General features: G+C 38.5%; 1 protein-coding gene across 1 annotated transcript in view; it reads left to right on the top strand.

The window, feature by feature from the left end:
• The window catches only part of ITFG1 (integrin alpha FG-GAP repeat containing 1), a 70,503-nt gene that overhangs the window by 22,430 nt on the left and 21,512 nt on the right, over positions 1 to 26,561 (top strand). Inside the window, exons 8-10 of the mRNA XM_066557141.1 lie at positions 1,575 to 1,659; positions 13,193 to 13,287; positions 20,636 to 20,808. Of these exons, the coding sequence (XP_066413238.1) occupies positions 1,575 to 1,659; positions 13,193 to 13,287; positions 20,636 to 20,808 (353 nt within the window). The remainder of the gene's footprint in view (positions 1 to 1,574; positions 1,660 to 13,192; positions 13,288 to 20,635; positions 20,809 to 26,561) is intronic.

The following is a 26,561-nucleotide window of genomic DNA, read 5'->3' as shown; positions in this document are numbered from 1 at the left end:
ATAGATCAAGGGATTAATAATTTATTGAGATTCTGCTTTTGTATTGTCTAACCTGGCCAGGGGCATCCTTTGTACCTTGTTACCCAAAAGGACTAGAGAGCTATAAGTTCACTTTTTAATGATGATAGAAAGTGCTCAGTGTGTTTCTTGTTAGTTAAGGGATGAGTTTTTGCCTGAAAATGAATCCAGCAGATCACAGTGAGTCACTGCAGAACAGAGGCTTGTGTGAGATAACCTGGCCATCTTCTCCCAAGCAAGAGTACTGAAAGCACTGAGTCATGAATCCTGGATTTACAGCTTTAGGTAGACTTTAAAAATCATTGCCTGTTGAGTGTTTGTAAGTACACAAAGTGTTTGTCCTGTTAGTGGGATTTCTTTGAATTTTCTTACAGATTTTGGACTCATATTCTAAATATAATCCTGCATTATACATTTTGTATTGATAGATTTGCTTATCTTTAGAAAGAAAGAATTCCATTCTTTGGAAACAATCAACCTAGGAAAATAGGTCATACATGTAAAATGCTTGGACATATGTATGAAAATACAAATACTCTAACTGATCCATTAAAAGCTGGTAAACTGGTCTTTGTAGAAAAAATAATTCCCTTCATTCATGCACTATAAAATGCTTTTTAAATATCTGCCTTACACAAGATATGTTTTTAGGGCTAACTAAGGACATCTTCTATTTCACTGCGTGGAAATGCATTAATATTAATTTTTCTCATCAGAATCACTATAAATTATGTGTCAAGGTAAAGATACATAGTCAGACATGCAGTACAAACAGCACTGACTGTGTCCAGAGTTGCATTGGAGTCTGCAAACTAAAGATGATGGGAGTCCTGTTGGATATGGAGAACTCTGCTCCCTTCCCAAGCCTTTGGCCCTGTGCCTTTGTGTGCAGAGCCCTGTGCTGAGCTGGTGGCAGTGACTGGGGAAAGGGGCCTTGGCTCCTCTGACATGGCTGCAAAAACTCAGCACCCTCAAATGGGTTTGTGCCAGCTGTGATCCAGTTCTGTGATAAACAAAGACTCAGCATGTTTTATCTTTCTAATGGTATAATGGGCTATTGTTTTCTCTAGGCCTAGATTTAATAAAGGATAAATAAAACAAGTTCTAAGCCAGACCTAATAAAAAATCAGTTTATTTCCTAATTAGAAGGCAAATCAGGAGCCTATTTTTATGCAGGTGTGTTGTTATATATTACATATGTCTATAAAATCACATGTTAATATGCAAAAATGCACAGTAGTATTCATAATCACTTAATTATCATTTAGATAATGTTGCTGAAATAATCCAATCTCTTCCTCACAGCACAGCAAAATTTATGGAAATTGTATCTGAATATTACTACTGATGGATTTCCACAAGAATCCAGGAAGGATTAGAAATGCAAAAGCTCAGTCCCAGTTTTTGAAGAGTGCAGTTTTTTCCATAGCTGAGATGTCTCTCTCTTGTCTGCTAAAGCCCTTCCCTAGTGATCTGTATTTTCTTTGGTTCAAAAGTCAGTTTTTATCACTTACTCTGCAATTCAGTCTTTCCATCATCCTTGTCCTGTTTCCTAGGATGGGAACTTCTCTAAAGTTGGAAAAAGTAAGGAAATGCCCAGTGGTGCCAAAGTTGTTGGACAGTCTGTGTTTGCAGATTTTGGTGAGTTTGCCTCTTTTACACTGCCCTGAGTGCTGCTTTCTCTTGTTTTGGTTAGCTGATTTGCACCAGAGAACAAAGAAAAGTGTTTAGCTCCAAATGGGGCTTTTATGTTTCTCTGCTTTTTCTCTTTAATGTGTTATATTTGTTTGAAAATCTTGAAATGTCTGGGAATAATTATTTATAAATTCAGCTTTGGTTATCCCAGTACATTCTACTTCACATGTATCTAATTTTTGTTGCTTTGAGGTGTGATGCTACAGTAAACTTATTTTATCAGACACTTATTTTATTTGTCAGGATTTTAATTTTTTTGTCTCTAATCTTGTTCAGAAAACATAATCTGATTAAATGTTTCTAAATTCTTCCCTTGTACAAACTAATAAAGACTAAATGAAATAAAATTACTTGACTAAAAATTGCTGGAACATGGTAAAATCTTAATGGTTGTAATTGAAAATTCTGGAAGGCTTTTGGACAGAAGAAAAATTTAATTTATATGCAAATCTATTTTTGCAAAGGTTAGTGAAAGCCTATATTTTTCTATTAGAATGTACCTTTCCAATCAATTGTGGCTTATCAATGTTTTTGTTATGTTACAGAGAATGGGGCATGTTGGTTTTGTAGTGCAGACAATACTATTTTTCTGTGCAGTAAAATAGCAATTTTCCAACCAGAGGCAAAGTATTGCAGGCCTGACTCTGCTGACATAATTGACTGTAAATAACATCTTAAAAGAATAATTTACTGTATTTATACAACACCCTTATTACAATGAGACTGACCCTGTCTTCAAATGTTGAAACAATGCAATTGTTTGACAACATTTCCTTCAAAATGACAATTTTTAAACTTCTTAGAGTGTGACTCACTTGCTCTGTGCTGCCACATACAAGTGTTGGGAGGCTGACCTGTGAATGCAAGGCACCTCTGCTGGATGGGCAATGGTCCTTAGATCAGATCTACAGGAAATGAACTCAGGTAGAACCTGAACCATGCCCCAGACTCTTCCCTGAAATGTTTGCCCCATTTTCTAAAATCTTTGACAAAGTTTTAATAAAATATTTTACTATTTATCTTCAAGTTTGAATACTTACCTATGCAATATATGAAGGAAAGAATAGAATAATACAGTTTTTGCAGGTTAAAAAATAACGTGTGCTGTGTCTTTTGTAATAATTTTCCAAGCTGATGTTCTGAATAATGTGTCTTAATAGATACTAAATAGAAAATTTTTTATAAGCTTTTAATAATAGCAATGTGAAGAGCTATCTTAATGTAGGATAATTTTATCTCTAATGAGCCCAAATGATAAATCATAATCTTAGAAATTCATAGTAATTAATGGAATTGTAATAAACCCTGGATATCTTCACAAAGAGAAGTGGAAGTGTTCCAATGTTAAAGTTAGAATTGTGACTGTGTGGCTAAAAGGAGAGTGCAGTGCTATGCAGGGCAGTGGTTTGGTACAGCTGCTTTGGGAGGAGGGGCAGTGGCCCAGGGACTGCTGGGCTGGAGTTCCAGCACCCTTGTTCAATGCCCTCACTGCTAATTATCATCAGATTGATTTGTTCTGCACCAGCCCAACAGCAAAGGGGCAGCATCTCCCATGATGGCCGTGCTGCTCTGGCACAGTACCTGCATTTCCCCCTGTGCTAGGTCTGCTCACATTCAGGTACTTCACAATGCTGGCTTTGAGCTTACAGCTGCTTGTGCTGAGCTGGAGTCAAAGACAATGATTACTAGAAATGGATTGTCAGACTTGAACCTCTCCTGTTTTCAGTTTTCCATTTCAAAACTGACACAATAATGATTGTAAGTCAAAGGAAGTTAAGGTGTGATGGTTTGCAGTTTGGAATAATGTGGCCATCTATAATGGGGCTCACTGATTGCACAAATCAAAATACCACAATGAAATGGAAATGAGATATATTAGAAGATTGTGCTGCCTTCTACCTTTGGCAGGTTCTGCCAAGCTGTGCATGATGCAGAATGTGCTGTGCACTCACACTCTGCTGTGCCACAGGCATCCTGCTCTTGGCACGGGGACACAGCCACTGGCACTAGAAATGTTCAAAACACAGCACAAGCCTCTGACATTCTTACTTCTGGCTTGCCTGCCTCTATTTTTCTTCCCCTCCTTGACATTTTCTGTACCTCACAGCTGATGTGCCAGCTTTGCCATTTGCTCAAGGTCTCAGAGGGTTCTGTATCTCTGTGCCTTCACCCTGGCACTTGTCATGAATTTACCGTGTGCCTGTTGGGCTCTGCAGCGCTGTCAGAGCTGAGCTTGGGGCTCTGCCACTCGGGCTGCTGCCTTCCCTCTCACACCCTCCTTTGTGCTCATGCCTTCTTGCAGTGCAAGGTTCTGATTTACTGATCACACCTGCCTCTTCACAAAACAAGCATTGTTTCAAAAGGTCACTTTGTCTAACATTCTTTCCTGCTTCCGAAAATTTTATTTCAAGTACCCTTTCCAGCCATGAGTATTTACCAGTCATTTTGAAAAAGGGGGGAGCTTTGTATGAGCTCTGACTGAGCTTATACAAAGCTTATTCTGACTGAGAACTTCCAAAAGCAACTAATTTGGGGTAAGATTTCCTTTCTTAAACTAAGCACGTTGAACAACAGCTATCAAGTATAAATTATTTGGCTAAGTGGAGTTGGAAAAACCAGCAATTAGGTGACTCATGAGAAGCTGTCACAGATGTTGGTATAATCTTAGTACCAAGTGTTCCTGAAGTACTGAAAAAATAAAGATTTTTTTCATTAAAAAAATATGCAAATGTATGTTTGTATGCATCTGAAGGTCCAGTACATTTTATATATATATATATATGTGTGTGTGTGTGTGTGTATTTTAATGGAAAATTACATAGAAGGATGTGTGTATATATCAATACACTTATGGTAATGGAGTAGACCTTACACTTTATAACTAAGTTGGAACCTCTGTAATAAGTAGCACTTCCCTCTGTTACATGATAGCAGTGATTTGTACATCAATCTGATCAAAGGACAGGGAACAATTGACAAATTTGTATTGCCCTTTTAAAAATAAATCAGAAATGCTTTTTGACATCTATTACAAATGGCATTTCAATTGATTAAGGTGAGCAGAGTGGGACGCTCGAGAATTTTGCACTTATTTAGTTGCCACATTGCTCCAAACAAGTAAGAGCTCTTCATTATTACTTTTTCTATTCTTCTCATGTCACTATGGTAATTGCAGTGCAGTGGTTGCTATAGCAAAAATGATTAATCCTGCACTGTTGTTATCTGTGAGCTGGCAGAGGAGTTTTATAAGATCTGCTTGTACTGTCTTTAGAGGAAATCATAGATGTTGTCTAGAATCCTGATAAATACTTGCAAGTATATAGAGAGTTTCATTAAATGTCACTTAAATTATTAGGAAAATGTTATATTTTTAAAGAAATTGAAGGATTTCAATGGGGCAATCTGAAAATGACCAGTTTGTTTAGCATTAGATGAATGTGAACCATATTTTGGTCACAATAACCTGCTATTTTCTCATTAATGTAAAGATTAATGACATGGTTTTGAAGTAGTGAGTCAGAAATGATTAGCACAGGATATTGTGCTGATTATACGAGCCATTAATTCATTTCTATAGGAAACTGGTGTTGTAATTGGTATTTAACTATGATTGCTTCAGTTGGATAGCAGAGATTTAAGATCATCCTTTGGTATCTGAGAAAGTTTCATTAATCAGTCATTGATTTTGCTTAGTTAAGGCAAAGAACTTTGTTTTGGCCTGTATTTAAAGGAGAGTGAAAATGGCTTTTTGAAATCAAACTTGATCATGGTGTCCTCATAAGTAAATACAGCACAACTCTTCATTTCTCTAGGTAGCTTTTAGCCAACCCAGTCCTTTATTTTTTAGTCACCATTTGATTTCCTAGCTGCTGCCCTTTCTCTTCTCTAAGAAGTTTGCATTCACCCCTGCTATGCACACTTTTTAAGCTATGCTATACTTTTTGAGCAAATATGAGTTGGGTTTCTTAAAGCTCCATCAAAGTCTTTTAGAGACCTGAACTCAATTTTTTCTCATACTTAAAATCCAGTTATCCAACTAATAATCCTAATAGAATCCTCTCTGTTCTCCCCCCTACCAAGTAATTGAACTATTTAATGTATGTTAACTACTTGTATGACATGTGGTAGTAATTATCACTTTCCTTGTAGGAAATGATAGCTCATTATTGCCAATTAATTATGTTTAAAGAGGATAACATGGTGCCTAACCTTTGGGGGTTTTTCAACCTTTCATTGCACTGTGCCAAATGCATTTTGTTGAAAGATTTTTTTTAAAGTAGACCTTAATTATCCTGCAGCTGAATATACTTTAAATGCACTGCTTTTCTGCCTGCAGTTGCATTTTGATTTTGTACCTTTTAATTTTATCTGTCATTTTCATTCTAACATCTGAATTTCTTTTTTCCCTCAGAATGTTGCATCCTCAGATGCAGTAGCAATGTATCAAAGGGAAATTTTAATGGTTCATTTTGGTAAATAACCCCTTAAGAAAACCATTCTCCTTTGAGCACTGTGTTGTGAAAATATTTAGTGCTCCTGTAGTCAATGAAAGGATTCTCTAAGAACCTTAAGATGCAGGGTGACAACACTTCTGTGTGTGAAATGCTCTGTATATGAGGAAAGTTGGGTTTACTGGGGTCAGTTTGGGTGAAAAAGGTATGAAAGTTAATGGAAATGAAGCCTTCTGAGAGACTTTAGATATGGAAGAGATTCTTTTACTACCAGATGCACTTCTGAAGCAGCAGTGTATGGAGACATAGCAAGATAATTGGCACTTGTGTTTTGAGTCTGTGGAAGTGTCTTTAGGAGCTAAGTCTGTCTTCTTTGTTAATTTGTAACCAGCAATGCTCTTCAGTGACACCTCAATGTTTTAAATGTAGATCCCAAGCAGTGTCCATTTCTGAGGGGGGAAAATCAGGTTCCCATGTTTTGCCAAGGTCTCTGTGTCCTGACAGATGCTAGTATGTCCTGGGAAAAAGAACTGCTGTTGCTTCATATTAATTTTTGTCAAAGGGGCTTGAAACTTAAGAAGAACTTTCTTTCTTTCCCACAATAAAATTGGTGTAGTGCTGCATGTGTCACTTGGTTGTCTGTTCCTTGTTGAACAACTTGACAGGATTGAATTTTTCTTTGGCCCTGTTCATGGTTGGTGCAGGAGGAGCTCTGGGCCCAGGCTGAGCTGACCCAAGGCAGTTCCACCAGTGCCTTGCCTTGCTTTGTGTCACCCATCCCTTCCTTTGGCAGCACCTGGAGCTTTGAAGATGTGGAACATCACAGAGCTCCAAAAGTACAGCCAGGCTTGGGAGTTTGTTTTAATGTGAAACAGGTGAAACAAGCAGCTTTCAGCAGAAACAGCCCAGGAGTTCCAGCAATGATTTTGTGTGGTGTGGGGGCAGTTCACATTGTATTTGCTGCAGTTTCTTTTCCCCTTGGATCACAGCTAGTGCTGGAATTTCCATTTGGGACAGAAGGCTGCTCTGTTGGCTCTGGTGCAGCCTGGAAGTCTCACTGTGCAGTTTGCTGGCACGCTGTGTTTAAGTGCTTCTATGCAGTGGAGCTGTGAATATGGCTTCTTTGGAAGGACTTAAAATCAGAATTGATTTAGTGGGAAGGAGAGGGTCATGAGGATTTCTTCAATGTCCACAGCACTTTGAATCATCTGTAAAAGCTTTTTGCATCTGTTTCTTGAAGTTATGATTCACATTTGCTAAAGGCAGCTGACATTGATTGTTTTAATGATGTGTAATTATCTTAGTAATTTATTATAACTGCCTCTGTCATGACCATCTCACTGAGCACCTAAAGACACAGAGTGACAAAAGAATTCTAATGATTTAATTACTTGAGAAGATAAATTTAAGATAATCAGCTTTCAAACAAACCTTTATTTTATTTGAATATCAAACTCAGTTGTACTTATTGTAGGCTTGCCTGCCCCAGAAGGATATTGCTGTAGCACAACCCTGATGGGGCTTTTTTCTTCTTTTTACTCTTGTTGTTCTTCAGAACTATAAATTGAAGACTCATGAGAGAGGATACTGAGAACTGGGCAAAGACAAGAGGGAGAGATGTATGAATGAGAACCTTGTGGTATATGAAGGTTCTTGTTTTTATGTTCAGAATTATGAAAGCTGACTTTCTTTGCCTGTATAGTTAACATATTTCCATTTCACCAGATAGGGTTAGAAGGGACCTCTACAGATCATCAACTTGCTGGAAACCAACTTCTTTTCTATTTAACAGAACTTTAAGAAGTTACAATGATCAGTCTATGATCTCAGAATAACCCCAAAAAGTTGATTCCATTTTTGTTTTTAAAGGAGCAGAAGATTACACTGCAGAAAAAGTACAGAGCATTTAAATTAAAAAGGTTTAGATCATACACCCACCAAAAGCTGTCTTGCTCTTCATAGCTACAACTTTATCTTGCAGTATTATGAAACAGTTCTGGAGTGAGTGATCACAGAACTTGCCATTGCCATCACAGAAATTGCCCAAGTGCTATTTTCTTTTCAGAGCCCATGTTGGAAAGTACGTTGCACAAGCATGAATCTAACAATCCTTGAACCTGGTGGCAAAAGAGCACTTTTGTGACACCTTTTTCTATGTTTGTTAAGGAATTTGAACATTGGGATTGAGTGTCTTTTGCCTAGGTTTACTCATGCTAAGTTACAAGTGTGTTTGTTTTATAAGCACCTCTCTGATACCTCTGGGTTTGGGAAGAAGTTTCTTGTGTGGAGCTCCTTTGACCATTTTGCTATTTGTGAATTCAGTTTAAAATGTGTTCTCAGACTGCAGTTCCTTGGTATTGCTTTTGGAGCATCTAACAATTCCAATAACATTATGTTGTGTTTAATCTGATTGACAAGATTTTTTCTGCTCTCTCCCATTCAAATTTACTTTTAGAACAGATTGAAGATACTTGATGTGTGTGAGCATTGGCAATCGGTGTTAAAGCTCAGCAATGTCTCTCACACAGCCTGTCTGTGCAAGGTGTGCTCCCAGGGACTACCCAGGCAGTGGCTTTGGGTGCTTGGATGGGGCTGCCAGCCCTTGGCAAACATGGGCAGGGTGTTGGAAAGAAGGCTCTTGTTAGAAATACAGCAAACAGGCAGTTGTAAGTAATGATTCTCACATGATTTCTAGATGGAATAGGACTTCTAATTTTGTCTTTACATATTTAGACATAAGTGCCGGTTTGCAGGTGATGAGTACGTAGGACTGTTCTTTTTCTAGCCCTTTTCAAGCCTGCAAGACTTGATCTTTATTAACCATGGGGTTATGCTGGATCACAGTCAAGCCAGAATTGTGTGTAGAGAACTTGCTCATTAACAGTTGAGTTTCTGTTTCTCTGTCAAAGGTGCTCCAAGCTGAGTGCTGCTAACACAGGACATTTGGAGTCTGGAGTGTTTGGGCACACCTACTGCTGCAAATGACATTGAAATTACAAATAAGATTCCCACTAGTTTGGAATGAGATTTCATTTTTAAATGAAAGGGACAGACAGAGTAGCAGACCCCAGGAACTGAGTGAAGATTACAGAGGGTGTCCATAACAGGTTTCCCAGGTGCACCTAGGCTGAAGGAGATTATCAGACATGTTATGCAAGGTATTTTTCATAAATTCTTGAAACCAGCATAGGTGTGATGGGATCATCTAGCTGTTGTCACCAATGCATGTTTTGTCACCTGTGCATACCTAATTGCACTGATCAGTTGTGCTAATGATACTCCTTTGAATTTCTGTCTTCCTTTGTGGAGAAATTTAACTTCAAGATCAGAGTTTAAAACTGATGGATGTTTATTTACATTGGAATTGAAACCAGGCACGAAGAGAGGAACTGTTTCTTGGATCCAAGGTGAATTTGTTGCTAGTGAGTTAAAGTTCTTAAGTTAGCAACTGCTGGGGGTGGTTTTTGTGTGGTCTTCAAGGTCAGTAGTTTGCATTCCAGCAGGTGCTTCCAAGGTGGAATCATGTAAAGATGATGAAGGAAATATTTTGGAAAAGCTGCTGCATCAATTTGTTGGTTTCACAGTGTCTTTGAAAAAGCTTCAGAAATGCAGGAAACATTTCTAGTTATAAAAGATGGATCTGTACATTGTAAGATGTGTTTAAAAATAAAAACTGGAAAAGAAATAAGATGTAATATTATGATAGAAATGAAGAATGTTCAGCTTTTTCTTCTTTTGATTGCTACTTTTCTGTAATACAGAATTTGACTAATTGTGGATTTTCTTAAACTATTTTGCTACAACTCAGAAGATATTCTTGTTTCATTGATGTCCTATTTCCAGCTACATCATGTTCAATGCTGGAGCTTCACTTGAAACCTTTTAAGTTTAACATTGGTTCTGTCTGCTCTAAGTGCCAAATTAATGTTCTTTATATCTCATCTTTGTGATCTTTAAATTCAGCTGAGCAGAGTGTAAAAGAGGAAAATAAACAAAACAAACAAAATCCAAGCAAACCAGTCCAGTTTCCATAGTATGGATGCCTCTATCTGGGAAACTTCTGGGAGGTGGATGCAACAATAATTTGAGTTGTGTCAGCTGAAGAATGGCCTCTCATCTTGTTTTCAGGATGTTTTTTGACAAAATATTTTTTTTAAATAAATTTTTTTTTCAAAACTGTGCTGTAAATTTTCAACAGATTTTTCTCTTTATCTTGAATTTTATTTTTTTAACTACTGGATTCTTAAATACCTGTTAACACAGAATTGAAGAGAAATTGCAACTGAAAACATGATTCTGTAAGAGAAATTATGTAAATGGACGTTTATCTTCTGGTCAAAGGAATTGAGGAAACTCTGGCCTTCCAATATGGAATATATATCATAGTATTTTCAGTTTGCAGGGACAAAGGCGTGGTGTTTGATGCATATTTGTATTTAATCAAATCTTTTAATCAAGTCTTGAGCTTGTAATTTATCTACAGCACCTTCATGTGGAAGGTGATGGCCCTGTGTGTAATTGTGTGCCAGTTCTGTCCCTCCTGTCCTATGGCTTGGTTATTCCTCAAAGCTCCAAGGGTGTTTTCATCAATGTCCTGCCCTACTCTGAGCATTTCCTACCCACACTATCAAACTGAGTTATTGGTATAACAAGATGAATGTTTGCAGTATAAGTAGAATCAAACATTTTCTATTCTCCTCTGCTCCATAGCATAATTTAAAATGAGAACATCCTTGTTCTTGTCCCTTTCTCAAACACAGGAAGGTGGTTCTTTGTCCTTGTGTGTTATCAAAAAACTTCTAAAATGACTTCAGACTGAAACTTTTGTAGAAATGTATTTAAAATGTTAGGGCTTAATTTACATTTGATATTTAGAAAACATATATCTCTGCAACTTAATTAAATTTTAGCAAATCCTTCAATATTCCCATGGTTTATAATTTGCAAATAGAACACTTTCTTCCATTTAAGTTTAGAAAAAACTGTAGTCCAACAGCATTTTAATCTGTTCATGCAAGCAAAGGTTCAAGATGATAACATGTTTTAATTGTTGTTTTTGAATGATGCAGAAGGAAAACAGACACCTTCAGAAGCTGGTGCTGATTTCAGACAGATTCAATAGTTGCTGCGTCGATTTCTCTGTTCAAGAGTGGGGATTCCCTTTCCCATCTCTTGGGATGTGAACTTACTGGATTTCTATCACCTAGGCTACTTCACATCCTAAATTCTCTATCCTGGAGCAGAGAGCTGCCATGAGGATTTGGGAGGGCTTTGGTGGTGAGGTAAAGTAATTCATGAGGCAGATGGGATGTAGGAAGCCACTAAAAGTTTGGCTTTATCACTTGGAGATATTTGGGGAAGTCTGATATTTTCAGCACTCCTCCTCCCCTTATAACCCTCCTTTCCATCTCCCAGCTTGCTGATGGAATAGGGGAGGGACCCAGAAGTGCAGCTGCACAGCCATGGATGTACACACACCCCCAAAGGGAGTGCAGCCTCACAGAATTCTGGGCTGGCAGCTGAGAAAGCTTTCTTATGGTGCTGGTAAAGTATGACAGGACTTCTGGGCTGGGGCCAGTTCTGGACTGGAAAATGAATAAGGGCTTCAGTGACAGGCAAATGGTCTGGGTTTTGCATATTAGCTCAGGAGATTCCATCAAGCAATTTTACAAAATCCACTTGCCTAAATAAGCAGGTTTGGATTTCTGCAAAGCCAAGCAGTAGATGTGCCTGAGGCCTCTTGGTGCTCTCAGCACCTTTGTGATTCATACAGAAATCTGTTTTGTAGCATGGTCATAGGCTGCATTTCTGAAACATCAGACCAGTACAAATTTCATTTATTGTGGGATAGCCAAGCAGCTGTCAGGGAGCCAGACTGAGAGGATGTTTGTGGCTGTAACCTGCAATATTTTATAGGTATAATATAAATCCAGTGTGGAAATGATTCAAGTAATTAATGTGCCAGATGAGGACCTCTCTGTATTTCAGTGCTCACAATGAACACTGTGGTTATCTCAAGTGAAACACCCAGCCCCTCAGAGCTGCACGGGCTAAGGGGCAAGTTGAGAAGGTGAATTGTTTCTCTTACACTGTGACTTTGATTCCATGGGCTGGAGAAGTGGACTGCCTGCAATGTGCCTGAGTGAGGGTACCATGGCAAGCTGTGCCTCTGGGGGGATGTGGCAGCCCAGGCTCTCAGTGCAGCAGTTCTGCTGCTGCCCCTTGGCACTCTGCTCCTCTTCCTCTGTGCCTCCCAGGGAGTGCCACTGCTGGCCTGGCCCCTGGGAGGAAGGCAGGGCAGCCAGGTCACCATGGCAACACAGAGATTTCTCCTGGAGTAGATAATGGACAGTAAATTATTACTTTTTTTCCCCACTCCATGCTCTGTGTGTCAGAACTCGAGATGCAAATAGTCATTGCTTGTTTAAATATTAAAAGGTCATTATTCTACTAAGGGTTTTGGAAATACATGGATTAAAGGCTCTTAAAGAACATTTTTGAAAACCTGTAATTTACTCAAATTTACCTAATTCTGTAAGCCTGGGATTTATTAGCCATTGTGTTAATCAACTCCCCAGTGTTGTGGTTTGTGTTAAGTACAGATTAAGATATTATTTGTGAACTCATGACTCTTCCTAAAGTCTTGCTGACAGCACAAGAGTTTAAAACTAGTTCAGAAAATTAAATAAGTTTTTATGGTGGACTTGTAATGGTGGATTGGTATTAAAGGTAATTTTTTTCCCAACTGAACGCAGGGATCAAATTACTAAGGACTTACTCTTCTCAGTATGTCAGTAAATTTCAAATTCTCTCAATATTATGGGTCAAGATGAAAGTACATTAGCAAAGGCAATCTTCAAACAAAAGACATAAATTATTAGGTTAAGGATTTTGAACAGGTCTAGTTTATATCATGTAATTTTACTAATTTAAAAAGGTATAAATTATTCACAGCTGATTATTTCATATAAGCAGGGTTTCTGATTTTGCAGATATGAAGCTGACAAGCTTTTTTTTCTTTTTGACAGATGGAGATGGACAAAGTGAACATTTATTACCAGTCTGTGAAGATGAAAAATGTCAAAGAAGTGCCATCTACCTAACCAAGTTGGGACTGGACCAGGTAATGTGAATTTGGAATAGCAAAGACAAAGCAAGCTACTGTTTTTATAAAATTATATTAAATAGAAATTCTTCAGGAAAGAAATGAAATCTCCTCACCTTAATTATAGAATACAAGAGACTTGTATTTATGTACTTGTGTGTTCCCTATCTGAAAAAATACGGGTTTGGTGAAAGAGGTTCCTAGAAGGTTTTTATAATGGATAGTTCTACTCAAAGAAATGATGGAGGCTCCTGAAGAGTCACTTTCTTGATTGCAAAACACTGCATTTGAAGCACCATAACTGTTCCAGCATGAGATGAAAAACAAGGTTTGTGCTAAGAGCTGGAAACAAATCTAATTCAAATGAGCTTGTTTAGTTGAACTTAGGGAGTTATTTTAGAGTAAAAATATATATGCACACACATATATCATTGAACCAGCCCCCACTTCTTACCCCTAATTTCTCCTTTGTCTTTGTTTCTTATTAATGAAGTAAATTTCCAGGTGGTATAGAACACTTTTTTAGGCTGTGTGTCTTCAGGACTGGGTATCTGTTAAATTGTTGGAGGGTTTTTTGTTCATGACACTACTGGTTTTCAAAGACTGGTTATAATTCATGGAATAGATTATTATATGTTCATTTATTTAAGCCTGCAATCATCTGGTTTAAGTATTTACAGTGCCCTAATTTATAATAAAGTTGCAGCATACAGTAAATTAGCCAGATGTCTGTTGGATGGCTTAATAAATGTTTTACTAAATTCATATTTTGCAATGTGAACCTAAAGGCCAAGGTGACATATAAAGTGCTTGTAGCTGACAGCAAAACCCACTGTAGGGTACTCAGAGAAAATTACAATGTGTGCCGTACATGTTGCTAACCATGTTATGAATTACTGATAATTCCCTCACTGAAAAATTTTACATTGAATTTTGCTAAAAGTAGTATCCTCTTTGATCTAAAATTCAGAATTTATAGCTGAACTTGTTACAGTCTGCAGCCCAAGTTTAGAGTTAGATTTTCTCTTTTAAAGAATCAAAATTTATAGAACACAGGCTGTAGCCTACTAGTGAGGAAAATCACTCTGTGTAGGAAAGGAAAGCACATAGCTCCCAGTCAGTGCAGGGGGGATGGCTGGGATGGGACATGACATCAGAGTATTAAAGAATAACTCTGGATTTGGTAATTTATATCTTACAGCCTTCTGAGCTCAGCAGCTCTGTTCTCAAAACCCCCTTTTGCTGTGCACGCTGTTTGGTCGGTTCTGGGTTGTTGGTTTCTTGTTTTGGTTTGGATTTATTTTTTTTCCATTCATTCATCCCCTCTACACACAGAACACAGCCAATGGATTGGAGCATTGCTGGGTGCTGGGGTACAGCAGAGTTTGAGTCAGAGCCTTTGCACAAAGCAAGGGGATGCTCAGTTTGTGATCCTTGCTCCAGGAGAACCAGGCTGTGTAGAACAGGGGGTGGCTGGGCTGCTCCTTGGCAAAGGACAGCTGCACTTGAGCCCTCAGTTTACTTCCTTACTCTGCATAATACAAGAATTAAAAGGAATTTGAGTTTTGCTCCTCAAGTAAATTTGAGACAAATATTCTAAATTAAAGTAATTTCACTGTAGAAAGTGAACCCCACACAAACAGCTGGAACCACTGGGAGCAGTGGGGTCTGAGGACCCTGTTGGTCAGGGCATGTTCAGAAAAGGAAGGGGTGCAGTAGTGCCAGAGGAAGGTGTGGGTCAGTTTGCATAATTTCAGAATGTTTCAAGATAGAGTCTGTTATTGTAACCTGCTCTGATCTAACATTGCATACAGCCAGTTTTTATTGTGCTTCATAAGTTCAGGTTTTTGACAATAAAAACTACTAGTTTGAACAAACTACTTAGTCACAAGTACATCAGATAGTTAACCTATATTTAATTTGTTTACTCAATTTAGCAATTTTACTGTGTTGTTTCAATTTTAAAAGAAAATCCAAGTGATAATGACTTTTGAGATAAAAATTAGCAATTAAATATTGCCCCTTTATTTTAAATAGCAAAGAATCCAAAAGATTCTTACCCTGCTAGGAAAAAAGTGTTAACAAGTATTTGGACTTACCTAGAAACGGTAAAGCAATTTTCCCTCCCTATTTTTAGAATGACTTTAATTAAAAATGACAGTATCAAATGGCATGCAATAATCACTTATTCTGGTCTAACCTTTTAAAGAATTCTGTCTGGAATACTCTTTTCTTGTACTCATCTGGTGGTGATGCAGCTTTTTGCTTTTGAAACTTTTTCTCTTTTCTTTTCTGAAACAGTGAAAAGTATCATCTCTTCATTCTGCAGCTTTTCCCATGTGTTGCATGCTTCCTTCAGGTAGAAATCTATTCAAATATGCCAATTCTTATATTTATTTGGAAGTAAAATGTTTCATTTCACTGAATTTGGTCATTGTGAGGTCAGATGATAAGATTTAAGTAAATAAGTTACTCTTCACGAGAAATGATAAACTTTGTGGCAACAGACTGGAATCGATTCTGTTCACCAATCACTTGACAGTTTGAGGGAAATAATAAGGGGCCCTTGTAGTGGGCAGAATGTGTTTCAACAAGGGGATGGTACTGGTGGGGAATCTGTGGGAAACTGAGAAATTGCAAGACTGTTATTGAAAAAATAGAAGATTGTATCTCCATTGTCTTTTTTCCATTTTTGCTGTGGGGTTTTGTGGCTTATTTTTTTAGTTAAGGGTATAGTAACAAATTCTTGATTTCAGAATTTCTTTTTTCTTTATAAGAAACTGATCTTGAATCTGAAAGACCTCAGATGAGATTACAGTCTTATTAAAACATACTTTGCCTATTGGGCCTGGTTCTGTCCTTCCTGCTTGTTTGCTGTAGCATTTGATAAAACCAAATGAGAAACAGTTACTGCAGTTCCATGATGGTGTGTGAAGCTTTGGGATGAAATGCATAAAAGTCAGAAATACACATCTGTACAGTTAGTGGCTCTAAAGCTTACACTGAGGAGAGGCAGGCAATGACATGTCAGGCTTTGGAGTTGTTCCAGAAAGATCTTGTCTGTCAGGATATTTCTCCTGATGTCTTTGGCCCAACTGGATGGCTACTGGAAAGCCAGGCCAAGCTAGGAGAATTATTTCAAGGATAACCTTTCATCATAGGTTTTAATTTATGTGATGCTGGTTGGGGGGGATTAAGTGTTAGGAGTATCTCAGATTTTTTTTCTTTCAGATGATGGAGCAGAAGTAAAGGCCAACAAAATACACGAGTGGCTTAAGAAGATACAGACCTCCTAAGGTTTTAAAGGAATGTGAATGTTTCCATAGCAACAGCAGAATTGCTGTCAGATCCAAGTGGAATCCTATATGCTGTTTCAGATTGTGGCAGGTGTTAGGACACCTCAGACTTCTTTAAATTCACCTGCAATAACTACAGTCTAATCTGGGAAATGTTTTGAAGTCCTTGGTACTGTTTAATGTAGGAACTCTAGATACTGTGATATTCTTAGAGATGACTAATTCTTCTTTAATTTTGCCAAGTATTCTGTATGATTTTTCATTTGTTTCCTGAGGCAAACACTATTATTCCAGTCCCTTCATCTGAGAGTTTCTTTGTGGGCTTGATGATTCTCATAACCTTTTTCTGTACAATAGGAAGGCTATAGCTTTATTCCTCTAGGAAATGGAGCAGGTCTGAAGAAGAACACAGCAGTGCATGCTGCAGCAAACCCCAGGTCTTCATGGTGTCATTCTCTAGGCTAGAGAGGGAGGTGACAGCATCGATTATCAGCTGCACTCAGTCAATGTCAGAAGTTTTTCCTCATTCCTGTGTAACAGTTTAAAGGGGGAATGGATTCAGCTGCTGTAGTTTTTATAAATGTCATATTCTGCAAGATCCTCTCATCATTTCTAAATTGTTTCTCTTTCTGAAAGCAGCTGGGGGCTATGGGCATTGAAAACATGACTTTTACTGCTTTGGTTACTTTCTTCTGTGATTCTGAACCAATGCTGTGGATTGTCACCTTCTGGGCTTTGAGCACCATAAGTTAATGGTGTAAAGCACAGTAATTTCCTCAGCTGTTAAGGGATTCAGGTGCCCCTTGCATGCACTGAGAGGCTAATGCATGCTGAAATCCTGAGTTATTTGCTGTGTGCAGCTGAAGTGCAGTGCACTGAGAGAGGGAGCCCCAGGGAAAGGACCTGGGGTACTGCTGGTGCTGGGGCAGCTCTTTCAGGCCACTCCTGATGCTCATCTTTGGCATTCCCAGGAAATGCATTGGCCAGGAAGGGGCTATTCATGTCCCAGCTTTGTGACTCTCAGCTGGCTCCCTGCCTGTGTTCTGTGGCCTGGAAGCAGCAGCTGGCTGGGGGTGGGTTTTGTGCTGCCTGGGTTTCTGGCCATAATTTAAAAATGGAAACATGTTAATCCCACAGGTTGGGCTCAAAGACCTGCTCACAGGCTTTTGAGCAAGAGAAGTGCCTTCCCTAATGCATGGCAAAGTGTGGACTTTGTAAGAAATGAGCCCTTGACAGTAACCGCAAGTAGCTTTACATTTTTCTCAAATCCCCACATCTCTTTCAAAACTAAAATGATGCTGTTTTCACAGAGCAGGAAAGCATTCTCCATTCTACTTCTTGAAAAAAAAATGTTTGAAGAGTTTGAATAGTAAAATTTTCAAGCACTTAAATATTTTTCCTACAAGTCATATATATTTAGCCTACAAATCATTATTTGAAGGATCCAAAATATCTATATAAATATTTTAAGTGATGTTAGCAGTGATGCTATGCAGAAGAATTTAACAGAAAAGGAAGAAGTGAATCTGATTTCTCTGACTGAATTTTATGTGTTCATTTAAAAAAATTAAAGACAAATTTTTTGTCTTTCTCATTTGAGCTGTGTAGGAGAAATCATATGATCAGAAAACTGGAAAAAATAGCTTCATATGTCCTCATTATACCCTCCTATTTCTATCTTAGAAATTAAAAAATTAGTTTTAGTCTTTTCCTAGAAACATAGTAATAGCAAATATGAAGCTTAAAGTAATTGTCTGGATTATCAAATACAAAATAAGCAGGAGATTTATATTGTTGACAAACATATTTTCATTTTTCTGCCTTTTGTACTTAACTATATGTCCTGAGGCACAGGAGCAATTAATTTTGCATTACATTACACAATAGTGGAGTTTGTAGTAGAAATCTACAGAAGGAGTTTCACTAAAAACATGGATTACTCTGAATTTAAACTGTCAGTAAGGCACAGCTGGTGCTGGGATGTGGTCTGGTTATGCATCAAACAAGGCTGATGTTCTGGGATGTTACAGAGCTGCTTTTGGGAAAAGCCCCACAGCTGCTGCAGTGCAGGGATGGATTTGCTCTGTGGTGTCAGTGGTGCTGATGCTTGGTGGCAATAGGTGGTGTTGTGCTCACCTGTTGTTTTGTATCTCATTGTAGACCTTAGGAATGTGAAATTGCATTCTATTAATCACTCTGAATAGAGTAAAAAGAGAAACAAATTTGTGTTTGTACCTAAAAATTCATTTTTAATTTTGTCTCTTTAAGATAGTATTACCATACCTGGGAACATTTAGAAAGTATATGATGGATATAATTGGATTTTACTGCAATGACTGTGTGAATGATACCATGTAAAGTAAAAGCTATATTATATTTCATGGTTCTGATTTCAATCACCGTTTTTCAAAATTAGACTATTTTGCAATGATATCGTTTCATCTGTCTTCTGCATGACAAATAAGTGCTAAGAAATCCAACCCTCTGAAAAATTTCCCTCAGGGTGAGAGTATTGTCCTCATTTTCTGTTTCTTAGATTTTCTAAGCCTTCAGCAACTGCAAGTAACTAGTTAGACACGTGCATGTCGTGGGTGTGGGGGTCCAGGTGTGTTTGATGTCAGGTGCAGTTTGCAGCAGCTGTTGCAGTCGGGATTCAGCTCAGAGCCGTGGCACACGCTGGGTGTGTGCAGTGACAGGCAGGACTGGCCAGGCTCCTCAGCCATCTCTGGGCTGCACACAGCACCCACCTCAGTGCACTGCTGCAGGCATCTGGGGGCTGCTCCCATCTGCCTGGGGTGGTTTGTACTCCCAAGGGAGCAGTCCAGTGTCACACACAGTTACCATGTGGCAGGAATGTTGCTGACCACTGGACTGTGCAGCAGGGGAGTCTTTCCATGGCAGGATATGATACTGTCATGATCTCATTCTGCTTCCTGAAGCAGCTGAATTGAGGCTTGGGTGAGAGAGATGTAAGATCTGTTAAGTGCTTTTGATGTTGGTGATAGTGATCCTTTAAGATGGCACCCCTCTGTCCTTTTGAAGGCATTGTCAGTTAGTTAATGTATAAAATTACTCCTGACTTTTAGAATGACACTGATGTTTTTTTCTGTAGCATTGAAATGTTAACCCTGGCACTTCAGCTTCATACTAACTTGCAAAATTACCTTGATTTTAATTAAGATAAATTTTTATTTAGCACCTCGGTAGTACTTTGGAAAGTAAGTGCAGATGCATTCTATTTCCTGTCCTGGAGAAATTATACTTTGCATTTCTTTTGTAGTTTCAGTTTGATACTTTAATCTTAATTTCTTATCAAACAGTTCAGTATCTGATGCTTCTGGGGATATAAGAGAGGAATTGAAGCTCTTGAACTTCTAAATATCCATGAATAATAAAATTGTTCAAGCTGAAACGAACCTTAGGAGATCCAGCCTTCTGCTTTAAGCAGGAGCAAACTGAATTCAGACCATGTTGTTTAAAGCTTTGCCCAGACAGATTTTGAAAACCCCTAAGGACAAAGATCCTGCAACTTCTCAGAGCCTCGTTTGCTGTTTAATTAGGTTGTTTATCTCTAGTCAGAACCTCCCTCGTGTCAGTCTGACCATTTTCTCTGGCTCTTCTGCCATGTATCACAGCAGAGAGCCTGGCTCCTTCTCAGCTTTAGTGATGCCTATTGCATTGCCTGCAATTCCAGGGAAAAAAAAGAGACTCAAGATCTCATGGCCCTGATGGTTTGGTCTTACCTACATTTAAAGATTAGTAGAAATTCCAGGCTAGCCTGAATTTCAGTTAAGGTGTTCCTGAATATTTCCATATTCTGGTTGTATTCTTACAACCTGAACTGTATTTTCCTGTTCTAGAATAACTGAGTGCATAAAAAATACTTCAAATTATTTTTTTTCTTTTGGTGACAGAGTTAGGAAATAATCCTTACTTGTAAATGGTTAAGAATCCTGATGCAGTGGTGTCAGCTGTTGGAAATAGAACTATTGTTTAAATAAACAAAATTAATTTCTTTACTTAGTTGTTCTTTTTTGTTTTGTTTTGTTTTGTTTTGTTTTATTTTACAGTGGATTCCAGTTTTGCAAGACTTCAGAAATAAAGACACAGTCTGGGGCTTTGTACCATATCAAAATGACAAATCTTCAGCAGAAATTTCATTTCCAATTACACTTCACATTGGAGATTACAATATGGATGGCTACCCTGATGCACTTGCTATATTGAAGAACACTTCTGGAAGGTAATGCAAACCTAGAAATAAAGCTATCAGATTCATGTTCAATCATCAGTCATAGAAATTGCTAACTTTAGTGCATCTCATTCATTTTATCAAGTGAACAAGACTTTTGATCTCTGCTAAGTGTTTTCTGTTGAACCCAAGAGTGTATTTACATGCTACATTCAGAATGCATCCTTGTATAGGCTCAAACTGGGACTCTGGCTGGGGAATTCCATCAGGGACTGGAGTATGAGGCAGCATCTGAGGCACTCCTCCCAGAGCTCAGGGGCTGATTCTCTCCCTTTCCTTTCCCACATCATCTGTAAATTCCTGATTTCAGCTGTCAGTGCTCACTAGTAGCACCAGGCTGTGTGAGCTGGGGAACCTGTTCTGTGCTGTCTCATGGAGTGAGCACTGACTGGTGACTGCTGGAAAATGCAGTCAGTAGTGCTTTGCCCTTTTTGAGAACCAGGAATGTACCAGTGATTTTTACATTGTCCAAGAGAACTGAAAATAAATAACACACACACCCAAGCCCCTCAAAAAAGAAACTTCTAACCCTTCTCATTAATTTTTTCAGTGTAATCTCATCCTCTGGTTTTTTTAAATTTTTTCTTCATTGCTTGCTTTCCCACTACTTTTTACTGCTACCATCTGGTGCTAGGTGGGAGAGGGCATGTGGGGATGCTCTCAGGGAGCCTGTTGTACACAGAGGGGTCAGTGATCCGTGGAAGAGCTGACCTGAGTAGGTGCATTCCGAGCTGCTGAGCACGTGCTGCCGGTGATGGGAGCAGAGCAGCCCGTGGGCAGCTCCCACCTGGCACCTGGGCATGCTGCTGCTGCCATGTCCTTATCTTTACCTTCAAGTGCAGCAGCATGTTTGCATGTGAACATGCTTCTGTTTGACAATAGGGATGATGAATAGACTTGTTTACTTGGGAGAAAAGCTGAGAACCCCAGAGACCAGGCTGCCAGGGAAGCTCAGCAGAGGCAGGATGTGTGCACGTGAGTGCAGTCTGTCTGTGCTGCACAGCTGACTGCCAGCCTCTGCAGGGATGGAACTTTATTTGTGCTGTTCCCTTTTGCTTCATGCCATCACTTGTAAAAGGTACTTTAACCCTTGCTTTGTGGAGTCTTAATGTCTTCCTTTGTTCCCTTTTCCTTCACATCATCACTTGTAAAAGGTACTTTAACCCGTGCTTTGTGGAGTCTTAATGTCTTCCTTGCTCGACAAATACTTGCACTAATGGATTACAAAGCAGAGTAAGTCTCTCATAGGTGTATTTGTTATCTTCCTGTACATGGTATTTTGAATGATCTTGGGTACAGGTTCATAGTTTGAATGTATACTCAATATGGAAAACAAGTGAGGACCTCACTTTGATGCATCTGATAGTTAGAGGATTTGGTGCTGAAGTCCAAGAAGTCAATTCAGGTCTTCTAGTGGTTGTCTAAACATGAGTTAACTCACTGACATTTTTGTGTTAGAACTCTTCAGATAGTGACACACCTAAAAATGACCCAGTTTGAGGAGTAGCGTGCCTGTGTTCAGCCTACATGATGTGATTCATGACAAGGCTGTGAGCAGCTGAGCTCTGTCTGTACCTCTGAGCCTTAAAATAACAGCAGAGCAGCTGTTTCTATTCAGACACGGCAGACGAGAAGGAGGTGATGCTGGTAGGACCCAGAGCTTGCCAGGCAAAGTTAAAGCGCTCAGGCTCTGAATGTCAGGTGTTTCACTGCAGACCTTCCTCAGCTGGGACTTTGCATCTTCTATTCAGCAGTCATTGAACAAGACTGCAGACAGTCCAGAGAGCAAGCTAGAACCAGCCTTCCCTTTGCCAAAGTAACACAGTGACGTGGGAACTGTAAAGTTGCTGTCTTTGCTTTTGCCTAAGCCTCAGAAATCTTGTGTTTTGGTACACAGCATGTGTATCCTGATAGCTGGATGGGCTGCATGAAGGTGTATGGAGTTCAAAAATGTACCTGAAGCTGTTTTAAGTCTTAGGAGCCTCTGTCCTCTGGCTGGAGTATAATTACAGCAATCTAATGTCGTGTAAAATCATTAAACAGTTTGTAAATAGTTACTCCTGTAGAAGCCCAGAAGTCACCTATGTCATGTTGCAATGAACTACTGTGATACACTTTTATTCTCCTTGCTTCTGAATTTGTTTGCTTATTCAGTTGAGTGCATTCAAAATTATTTTTAAACTTGACATCAAAGTTGAGTGACACAATAAGGCATAAGGACTGAAAGCACTGGCAGATGATGTGACAAGCTATTAAAAAGGAGATTCAGAAAACTGAGGAATTTTGGCAAAAACAGAGTAAAGTAACCTAAAATCAAGAAATACATTGCATGTTAACGTTGTATCTATCCAGTATTTGTAGAGAAGTAATGGAAGCATGCTTTTGTAGATTGAGATGGGAGCAAAAGTCACTTTTTTTTACTCTCACTATGAAATGACATTCAATAATAATTCATTGGTTCTGAGAGACTTAAGCAAATACTTTCTTTTAAAATGTATAACTGGGTCACTGATTGGAGAGTATTAAAACAGTGTGGGAATTAAATTAAAAGCTGTCCTTAAATTAGAGCAAATTAAAATGAAAACCTTATTTAATCAATTTTAAACACTTCTGGATCAAGCTGTTTATTTCTTTCTCTGAAGCCTTTCATGCTACATCTACAGATCTAATTTCAGTGATTGATTACTGTGATTAAATGATAAAAGCATTTTTGTAAACTCTTGACCTCAATCTGTGCTATCGTTTAGGAAGCCTGGTTTCTACTTGCTGTCTGTAATGTAAAGAAATTAAAGCAGGCAGAAACAATTTTGTTCATCTGAAGGCATACCAACACATGATAATGGAAGAAAAGGATTAAAATCAATTATATGCCTCCATCACAATTCAGGAAAGTACTTTCAGATCAAATCCTTACAAATCCCTACAAAAGACTGAAATAAAGATACCACAGTTGGGCATAATGTTGGTTTAGTGTCCTGCCCAGTGAACAAGTCAAGAAAATTATCAATAGCTTCAACTATTGCCACAGCTGTTTTAAGACTCTGCTGTTTCCTCTCCTGCCATAATCCTTTGATTTGGAATTACACTGTGTAATATTCTGACAGTGTGGAGACATTTCTTTACCAGAAACAGCAAAAAGGAGTCTCCCTTGTGGTTGCAGGTACTGTGGGGGGTTGAACCTTTTGAGCCTTTATTAAGACTCAATAAATTCCATCAGGTACTCAATAAATTCCAACAGGTGAAGGTGCTAAATGCACTGTAGATCTTTACATATTTATCTGTTCAGTCTGAATTCTTGTAACTTGTGACTTGAGTCAAAACCTGCACATTAGAATTCAAGTCCACAGGTTTTTCTTCAGGCTAGATATATACATGAATTCTGTATTAGAAATAGTGTGTGTATATAGAATAATAATAGGTGAAGGGATTTTATCAGTAGTTAGTAATTGGTTCAGCTGTACCTCCTGTCTTACCTAAATGAATTCATTTTTTCACACGCTGATTTTAAATTGGCTCTGGTAACATTGGAATTGTAAGTACTGCATGTGAGTTTATAAGCATCTATCTCCCATCTAATTAGATGAAAGGAATTTTGTTTAACAATTGTTTCCAATTAGACACTAGTAATTGGCATCTGGCATTGCAAATATGTAATCTAAGTCTTTCAAATCCATTTTTATTCAAAGGGAATGTTTTTCACTGGCCAAGTTGACAATACTTTATCTCTGATACAGTTGATAACAGTAAAGACTGAAACTTGGAGACAAAAAACAGCTGGATATGGAAAGTTGAATAAAAAACTTCTAAGTACGATAGACTTCTAGAAAGTTTTCTAGGTGTTCATGCTCAGTTTTAAATTAATGTGTATATATATATTAATCCTTTATATGGAAGGACTCTTATTCGACCAAATTATCTCTTCCTAAATCATTATTAGTTGTCACTTGTCAGAAGGAAGGTTGGATAGAGGACTTCTTTTAAATGAAGGATTGATGAGCACCTTGTAATTGAGCAAATCTAAAAACCAGAGGCAAATTCAATTATTCTGAACGTCTGGAGTAAGATAGTGATGATTTAGATGTCCCTGGTATTACTTTAAATGAACTACCCTAAAACTGACAGCATGAGAGATGTATGAAATTAGCAGTAAATATTTAATTCTAATTGCAAAGGAATATGTTAAAATAAAACTAAAATAAGACTTCATTCTTTCTTTGGTGTTAAGCCTTATTAAATCTCCCTTTCCTGCATAGATGACTTTGGTCAGAAGGTACCAAATTGGGATATAATGTCCTTTGGAATAAAGCTGTACACCATTTATCTGCAGCTGTGTATTGGTGTGTATAGCTCAGAATCTGAAGTGCTGCAAATGGCATGTTAAGGGCAATAGGCTGGTCTTAGTTCAGAGTTCTTGTGCTCTCTCTTGTAGCATTGAAGCTGAGTTGTTTGGTATTGACTGTTACACTTTGTAGAGCACTTTAGCATTGATTTTTTAGGTTTTACCATTACAGTAGTGTCTGTCTTTATAGGCTTTCAAGGACATTGCTTTGTCATTTTAAGGATGCAGATGATTATCTTTGTTACAGGGAGATTCTTTCTGATGGGAACTCTTCAAAATTTTGTTCAAAATAATAGGAAGGTCATAAGCTTGCACTTATTTATTATAGTATGTATCAGAAATGAAACATAGCAGTAGATACTTTGATTCTAGGGCTCCTTGTGTATTACAGGCCTAAATCATAGAAGAATTCAACTGGCAGCTGACAGGCCAAATCCAGATGTCTCCCAGGAACAACCTGAGCAGCTGGGGAGGCAGAGAACAGCAGGTTCTTTCCCCCCTGCAGAAAATCAGGGCTTGCAACTCCTGTTGCTGCAGCGTGGCCTGCACAGCAGCATTTCCTTCTCCCAGGCTGAGATGCAGCACACGGGACAGGAGATGCTACATCTATGAATGAATTCATTTCCTCTACAAGAGAGCTCTCCCAGAGTGCATTTCTTGGGTCTTCAGCGTCTGTTTAGGGTTTGAGATTGCTTTTTTCTTCCTGCTGTTTGTCTTCTGTTTCTCTTGTAGATACAGAAGGGTGAAGGAAAGTGGCATTTCCATACTCAGTGCCACTTTGCTTAATGTTTTCCTTTTTTCTCAGTTGTAAGGAAAGAAAAGAAGAAAGTTTCCTATAGTAAATAAACTACTTGTGTCTATCCATTCAAAGGCTTCTAGCTTAGACTTGAGTAGTGTGCAGTGTATAATGCAAATGTCGTTCATTATTAATTATCATCTAAGTAATTTCTGACAATTTAAAGAAATCTGAATGAGTCTCTGAGTCTTAAAATGAGTCTTTGTAAAAGTTTGTCCAGATTTTAAAAAGCTATGTTGAGATAATGAAAAAGAGAAATTGAAACAAACTGCTTAGCTCAGCTTATCCCCTTACCTTGGAGTTGGCTCTTCTGATATGGTACTTAGGTAATACATGAAATGAATGTGAGCACTTAAGAATTTCAAGTTGTGATTATGAGTTCTCAGATACAGATAATGCAGCACCTTAAATATTGCAGATGACCTCATTTCCCTTTGGCCATGGTTCATTCAGTGATTTGCCTGAGGAGAAGTGCCTGTGTGTGCCTGTGCATCCTGGATGCTGCTGAGGCACAGGAGCCACCTCGCTGTCCCCACAGAGCCAGCAGCGTGTGCAGGGTCACACTGAGGACATGGCTCTGGTGCTGCCCTGGGCTCTGACAGCTGAGCT

The sequence above is a fragment of the Molothrus aeneus genome, chromosome 11, assembly GCF_037042795.1.
Source record: "Molothrus aeneus isolate 106 chromosome 11, BPBGC_Maene_1.0, whole genome shotgun sequence".
NCBI classification, from domain to species: Eukaryota; Metazoa; Chordata; class Aves; order Passeriformes; family Icteridae; genus Molothrus; species Molothrus aeneus.
The sequence above is the reverse complement of the archived record's forward strand: the minus strand, read 5'-3'. Positions and strand labels throughout refer to the sequence as shown.